The sequence below is a fragment of the Jaculus jaculus genome, chromosome 1 (assembly GCF_020740685.1).
Source record: "Jaculus jaculus isolate mJacJac1 chromosome 1, mJacJac1.mat.Y.cur, whole genome shotgun sequence".
Classification (NCBI taxonomy): domain Eukaryota; kingdom Metazoa; phylum Chordata; class Mammalia; order Rodentia; family Dipodidae; genus Jaculus; species Jaculus jaculus.
Genome location: NC_059102.1, coordinates 75,078,823 through 75,086,451, shown reverse-complemented (window position 1 = coordinate 75,086,451; position 7,629 = coordinate 75,078,823). Strand labels below are relative to the sequence as shown.

The window sequence follows — 7,629 nt, the reverse complement described above, 5'->3', positions numbered from 1 at the left end:
TCAATAGGCTCAGAAATATATACATCCATGTTTTCTCTCATCTACAGATCTCAGATTCTAAGTTTTATATATGTACAATTATGTGGAGTGAATATGTACATAATGCAGGAAACTATAAAAGGACCAGTGAGACAGTGGGTAATTCTTTAAGGAGAAGGGTTGTAGTAGAAATAAGAGAAGGCAATAAAAGGGGTAAAAATAGGAAAGGATAAGTCAAGTCATCCTTATTTACAGATAATATGATTCTATACATTTGATGCTATAGACACCACCAGAAAATATTTAGAGCTGACAAACACAGCAAAGTGGTGGCATACAAAATTGACATGTACAAAGCAGTTACATTCAGCCTCCATACCAATGACAAACAGAAAGAAATTGGGGAAACAGTCCCACTCACAATAGCTACAAAAAATTAAAACTTTGGAATAACAATGGAAATTATAAGACATTGTAGAAATAAAGTGAGGATGACATACCATAAAAATGGAAAAAGACTTCTTATACTCATTATTTAAAACAATTGATATTTTGAAAATGAATGTCCTACCAGAAGCAACCTACAAATTCACACATTAAAAAAGTTTAAAATTTATATAAAACCCTAAAAGACCTTGGAAATCCAAAGCAATACTGATCAAAAAGAAGAATGCTAAAGGCTTTCAAGTTATAATATAAAGCCATAGAAACAAAAATAGTATGGTATTGGCACAAAGATGCACTCATAATCAATAAAATAGAATAGATGACACTAATATAAGCACATGAAGTTGTCAAAAGTACACATTGGAATAATAAATATGTAAATAGGAAAATCTCATGAAATAAAGCCAATAACCAACAACTGGACCTCATGAAATTAAAAATTTTCTGTAAGCAAAGGAAACTGTTGATCAAGTGAAGAGACAGCTGACAAAATGGGAGACAGTCTTGTTCTCAGCACATTAGGTAGAAGATTTATATTCAGAACATGAAACTGAAAACAAACTAAACAACAAGGAAACAAAATTCAATCAAAAAGTGGTCTAGGGCTGGCGAGATGGCTTAGCGGTTAAAGCGCTTGCCTGTGAAGCCTAAGGACCTCTGTTCAAGGCTTGATTATCCAGGACCCACGTTAGCCAGGTGCACAAGGGGGCACACATGTTTGGAGTTCATTTGCAGTGGCTGGAGGCCCTGGCGTGCCCATTCTCTCTCTCTCTCTCTGTCCCTCTCTCTGCCTTTTTCGGTCAATGTCTGTCATTCTCAAGTAAATAAATAAAAATACCAAAAAAAATTTTAGAAAAAAAAAGTGGTCTAAAGAACAGAACAAAGAATTTTTAAAAGAAGAAAAGGAGGCAGGGGAAACTCAACAATGTCTAACAATGTCTGAAAAACCATAATGGAATCTGATCCTTGGTAAAATAATCCAAAAGTACCAAGTGGTTGAATAGAAATGAGGTTGATTCCTACATGAGTGGATAAAACTGTTCCCACAAGACATAAGCTATTAAATGAAAATCCCAGTTCAAGGGGTGACCTACTTCCTTACCAGGTGTTGGTTAGAGAAGCTTCTGAGCACACCACCCCAAGCAATACAAAACACTGCCACTGTTCTTAGTAACCCACCAGAAGTATATGATAAGCTCATGCTGCTAGAGACAGAACACGCCCTATTCACAGGAAAAAAAGAAATGAAACTGGAACTGCCTTGGAATATTAATCCCTGCAGGTCAGCCCTCATATTGCTGGGAGAAAGATCACTAGGCAAGCTGCTGGAGGAAAACTGTCATGAATAGTTTTACTCTGTTGGGGACCTTGGGTTCACTACTCAAAGGCCAGATAAGACATGTCAATTGGTAATTACAATAGAAAGTTTCAAGTATGTTGTGGTGGTTTGAATTAGGTGCTTCTCATAAACTCATGTCTAAACTCATGTCATAAATTCATCTATTGTGGTAGTTTGAATTGGGTATCTCTCAGAAACTCATGTGTTTTGAAGGCATGGTTACCAGGTGATGGCAATTTGGGAGGTAGAGTTTGCTGAAGGAGTGTGTCACTGGTGTGTGTGAAGGGGTGAGCCTTGAGGTTTACTAACCCTCAGTTTGCCAGTGTTAGCTGGCTCATTCTCCTGCTGCTGTTTGCCACTTACTGTGGCAAGGAAGTGATCTCCAGCCTCAGCTCATGTCATCCTCTCATCATAGAGCTTCCCTTTGAGTCTGTAAGCCAAAATATATCCTCCCATTTCTCCCACAAGATGCTTTTAGTCAAGTGCTTTGTGCCAGAAATATAAAGATAAGCGCAACATCTTTTATGGTAACCAACTGCTTTCTGGTTGGGTTTAAAGACCACAGTTGGTACTATAAATCTGGTCAGAAGCCCATCAGTGGGGAAGTCACAAAAGCTAGTGGCAAAGCTGCTGTTGTTCTTTGGCAAAATGGACATAATGTGCCAATCAAAGTGGTTTATGAATGTTTCTGTTCATAAATTAATGCTGCTGTCAGCTTTTGTTAAGGGAGTTCTTTTGTTTGTTTGTTTTGCAGCTACTGCACAGACTTGTAACTTGTCAAAGTGCTGAGAATAAATAACTGTTGAATGCTCAACCATACAAAATGGGTCATCTATCTTACCCTCATAAGGCTCGGGAAATATTTTTTGAAAAGGGTTACAGAGAATTTAAAAACCAGAGGAACTGGAGTAGTAGTGTCAAATGCTGACTTCTGATCATGACATGGTTATTGCACTCTTGAACTCATGATGTCTGTGATTGCCTACATAGGATCTGCACAAGATTTTTCTCATTACCTTCCTGTCATGGAAAGGTGAAGGGCTCCTGTGACTCCACTCCTTCCTGGCAATTTATATGTACTTAAAGGTGATGGCATAAGGAGAGACATTGTATTCAGTGGTTTACTCACTGATAGCTCCTATGAATAAACCCTCACACATGCTCTCATAAGCAAACCTAATGAAACTGGATCACCAGATAAAAATTAAGACATGAAAGTAGAAAAGATAAAAGTTCAGACAAAGAAAATGATCATCAGGAGTGAATAAAGAGTGAAATATGTTATGTATATGTATGAAAATGTCATTATGGCTCTAGAGCTTGTCTGCTCCTGACTGAAAGCAGTGAAAACCAAGGACAACAAAACAAGGAAAGCTGACTCCATGCAGCATGACAACCACCCCTAGCACAGCAGCTAGGGCCCAAATGAAAACACAAAGGAATTGGTGAGATGAGCAAGAATGCTTTTTCCATGGTGAATGTGAATACGTGAGCCAGGGTAATAGAAATAGACACTGAGGATACTCAAAATGAATCAAAGCCAAAATCATCCAGAAGCTGCTGAGAACTCAACACTAAGGTAGACTTAAAGCACACCAACCAAGGCTCAGGGAATATAAAAAATGTAAGAGTCACAGGGTAGGAGGGAATATCCAGAGGCTTTGAGGCATTGCTCCCCTCAATGACTGACTGCTGCTCTCACAACTCATAATACATAACTCCATGGTGAATAACAGCAATCCTATTAAGGAGGGTCCTCAGTTGAGTGGGGGCAGGTAGGAGAGGAATTATGGGTACCAATACTTGATTAGCCATATAAAGTTTCAACTTAATAAAAAATAATAAGAAGAAAAAGAAAAAAATGTCATAATGAAACCCATTTTATATATGTTTATATGAGTTTAAGAAGAACCTTTAAAGTCATAGTTAAAAACAGTTATAATTTCGGTTTGTGTTTTATAACCTTCCTCAGGAGAAGTTATCAATGTCCCTTTCCTCAAGCTTTTCATTCCAGTCTCTTTGTGTTAGTGTAAGTAATTATTAAAGCTTTAGAAGCAATATAAATAAACCCAAATGGAGTATACTGGGCCACATGGGATTAGGTTATAAATAACATGAAAATTACCACTAGACACATAGATCTGGTATACTCTTGTCTCTTATGGTTTTTGTCCCAGACACCTGAATTTTTATCAGGTCCTGCTGGTATCCTGCTCTATCCTATCCCAGAGATTTGATGACTCCCAAGGCTAGAATATTCTTTCCCATCTCCCTTCATACAAACCAGTACTACTCAACTTTCATGTTTCATATTAGTAATTTATCATAAAACCTTCCTGAACAGCCCACTCCCACTATTGACCATCATATCCAATGCCAGTTTGTGTATAACCTCTATTTGTTCCTGAATCAGGGAGCATTTAGATAGCCTGTTAATAAATGTTTCTCCTTTCAACTCATAAAATGTTGGGGATAAAGGCGTATGCTTGCTTTGGTGTTTTATTTTGAGCTCCTTGTACATAACAGTTGCTGAAAAAGTATTAGTTTGCTTGATGGATTTTGGAATTCTATCTTGAGGATATTTGAAACAAAGCAACAGTACAAATAAAATTGTTAATCATCCAGCTAATTTTAATTATATAGGCTATATGATTGCACAGATTGGACTTGAATTATTTATCCTGCTTTTGACAAGTCCTACCAGCCACGACCTTTATAGAACTTTCCTTTGCTGTATAGATACTGCTGTGGCATTGACATTTTATGATTTAGCTTCTGATCAAAGCAGAAACAGAGAGCAGGAATGCGTTGTCTCTGACATTAACCTTTGTGGCTTTGGAGATGCTGCCTGAGCTTCAGGGTGTTCTATCACTGTCAGCCCTACCCTGCCCATTCCAGGAAGAAAGATGAACGCAGGACGCTAAGGGTCCAGAGTGAGCCCATGAGAACATTCACAGATTGTTGGAGTGGATAAATATGGGTATTTTTGCAGCTTAATATGGCAGCTGAATATTGAATATTGTGTTAAATATCACAACTTCTTTACATTTTCTCTTTTTCTATCACATTCCTTAAAAGAGTCACACTGGTTTCCATTGTTTCTCCATGAGTCTGGGAGGCATCGCAGTTCTCTCCTTAGCTTTTACAACCCATTTGCCAACTCTTAGTAACCAAACACACCTTTGAACCCAACTTAAGCTACTCCTGAAGTAAAAAATTTTAAATAGTTCACTCCCTATATATTGTGTTGCCTCCCAGAATGCAATCACATGTGGCTTCTTTAAAGGAGAAAATGATGAATGGCAAAAGCATATGTTTATACTTAAACCTGTTAGGCCCAAAAGCTTTCAACTTATTGTTGAGGTACTTTCAGTGTGTGTGTGTGTGTGTGTGTGTGTGTGTGTGTGTGTGTGTGTGTGTGTTTGCATGTTCATATGTGTGTGAGTATGTGTAGGTATGAAGGACAGAGATTGGACTTAGGTATCTTCCTTCATCCCTCCTCTGTTCATTTTACTGAACTCGCCAGCTTGCTCCAGGATTCCCTGTGTCTGTCTCTAGAGCACGGGGATTGGGGAAGGGGGCTGTAAAGGGTCTGAGCTCTACTCCTTTTCATTTGTGGCACAAATGCTTTATCCACAGAAGTATGTCCATAGCCCCTGATCTATTTTTAAAGGCAAAAATTCTAAATTCTGCTTTAGAAAACTCCTGTGCTGATGTCCTCTTGCTCAATGACTATATCACCAGAAGGATGCATCTGATACTCAGCTTTGTCTTCAGTCTCTTCCAAAGCCTACAAGAAACAACTTTAACATTATGTTGGAATCGTGGTTGTGTTGATCTCAGTGTCTGCATACTTTCCATACTTCCGAGGGAACAAGCACTTGGACCATAGAAGAGGGCACTTGGTCTCCTTTAACTCAACTTCTGAGCCTAGTAATTCCACTTGACTGATCTCCCAGTGATCTTGGATTTTTCTTCTTAAGGGAAATTCATTTCAGTATTTTACAAAAAATTTACATTTTATGTAAATATGAAGAGATACAGTGGGCACAAATATTTGGTTTCTGCTATCAAAAAATGGGCAAAATGTCTTTACCTCATTAAAAATGTCAGCATGAAGAACATTATGGGATTTAAGAAGCCTTTAGGTAGATTCACTTTTAAATGCAGGTTAGAGTCCCTTCCTATAATTAAACTAGTAGCAGTAATGGAGAAAATATTTTAAGTATATATATTAAAAGTTACTGTACAGAAGATTCAATGAATGAGAGCAGGTAGAGAGATAAAATGTTTTCTATCACAAACTCTTTTATTCCCCTAGATCATCAGCTCCAAGTGTCAGCCTTGTATTGCTATTGAGGTCAAGAAGTGGATATCGCCCTGGTGTTATTCCATCCTAAGTGTCTTGTGTGAGGTGCTGTAGTTAGCTGTCTCCATCTGTCTCCTCACACCCAAGTGCCTGCCACCCACCATGGAAGATTCACTGGACATGGACATGAGCCTGCTGAAGCCTCAGGTCTACCTTTTTGGTTGTGAACTAAAGGATGACAAAGATTATCATTTCAAGGTAGATAATGATGAAAATGAGCACCAGTTATCATTAAGAATGGCCAGTTTAGGGGCTGGGGCAAAATATGAACTGCACATCATTGAGGCAGAAACAGTGAATTTTGAAGGCAATCAAATTAAAGTAACACTGGCATCTTTGACAATGTCTGTACAACTAACAGTTTCTCTTGGGGGCTTTAAAATTATACCACCTGTGGTCTTAACATTGAACTGTGGTTCAGGACCTGTGCTTATTAGTAGAGAGCACTTAGTAGTTGTGGGGGGAGATGCAGAGTCAGAAGTTGAAGAGGAAGAGGATGTAAAACTCTTAAGTATGTCTGGAAAGTTATCTGGACCTGAAGGGGTGTGGTGATTTGATTCAGGTGTCCCCCATAAACTTAGGTGTTCTGGATGTTAGGTTTCCCAGCTGATGTCAATTGGAAATTAAAGCCACCTGGAGGTGGTGTATTTTTGGAAGCAGGCTTATGGGTGATGTAGCCAGTTTGTCCATGCCAGTGTTTGCCACACTCTCCTGTTCCTGCTGTCCACCTGATGTTGACCATGAGGTGATGTCCACTCTCTGGTCATTTCATTGTTTTCCCTGTCATCAGGGAGCTTCCTCCTCAAGTCTATAAGCCAAAATAAACCTTTTTTTTTTTTTTGGTTGGGTGATTTCTACCAGCAATGTGAGCCTGACTGTAACAAGGAAGTAACAATGTTCCACAGAAAAAAGTAAAACTTGCTGCTGATGAAGATGAGAATGAGGATGAAGATGAAGGAGACCATGAGGATGATTTTGATGAAAATGTAGCTGAAGAAAAAGCTCCAGCCAAAAATGTACAAATATCAAACCAAAATGGAAAAGATGCAAAGCCCTCAACACCAAGATCAAGAAGCCTTCAATAGGCAAGAAAAAATAAAACTCCTAAAACACCAAAAGTATCTAGTTCTTTTGAAAACATTAAAGCAAAAATGCAAGCTAGTATAGAACAGGGTGGTTCTCTTCCTAAAATGAAACCAGTTTCATCAATTATGTGAAGAATTACTTCTGGATGACTGACCAGGAGGCTATTCAAGATCTTTGGCAGTGGAGTAAGTGACTTTAAAAAAGTAGTTTAAACAGTTTCTTGAAATTTTGTCTTCATTATTGCAACCATTGGTATCTGGCTATCTTTCTTATAATGCAAAGTGAGAACTTTATCTACTATGTTTGATAAATACTGTCCAAGTTCCATTGCCAAGAAAGTGTTGTCTAAAATGACTGTTTAGTTTTTAAAGCTGGACTCCACACTTTGCTTGGTTTTAAGACTGTATGG

General features: G+C 38.3%; 1 protein-coding gene across 1 annotated transcript; it reads left to right on the top strand.

Moving 5' to 3' along the window:
* The first annotated feature begins 6,236 nt into the window (after nt 1-6,236).
* On the top strand, nt 6,237-7,219 carry LOC101601203 (nucleophosmin-like). Its single transcript, XM_012947663.2, has 2 exons — nt 6,237-6,679; nt 7,024-7,219. Exons 1-2 carry the CDS (start codon nt 6,237-6,239, stop codon nt 7,217-7,219), a joined length of 639 nt encoding a protein of 212 aa, XP_012803117.2.
* Nucleotides 7,220-7,629: the final 410 nt, after the last annotated feature.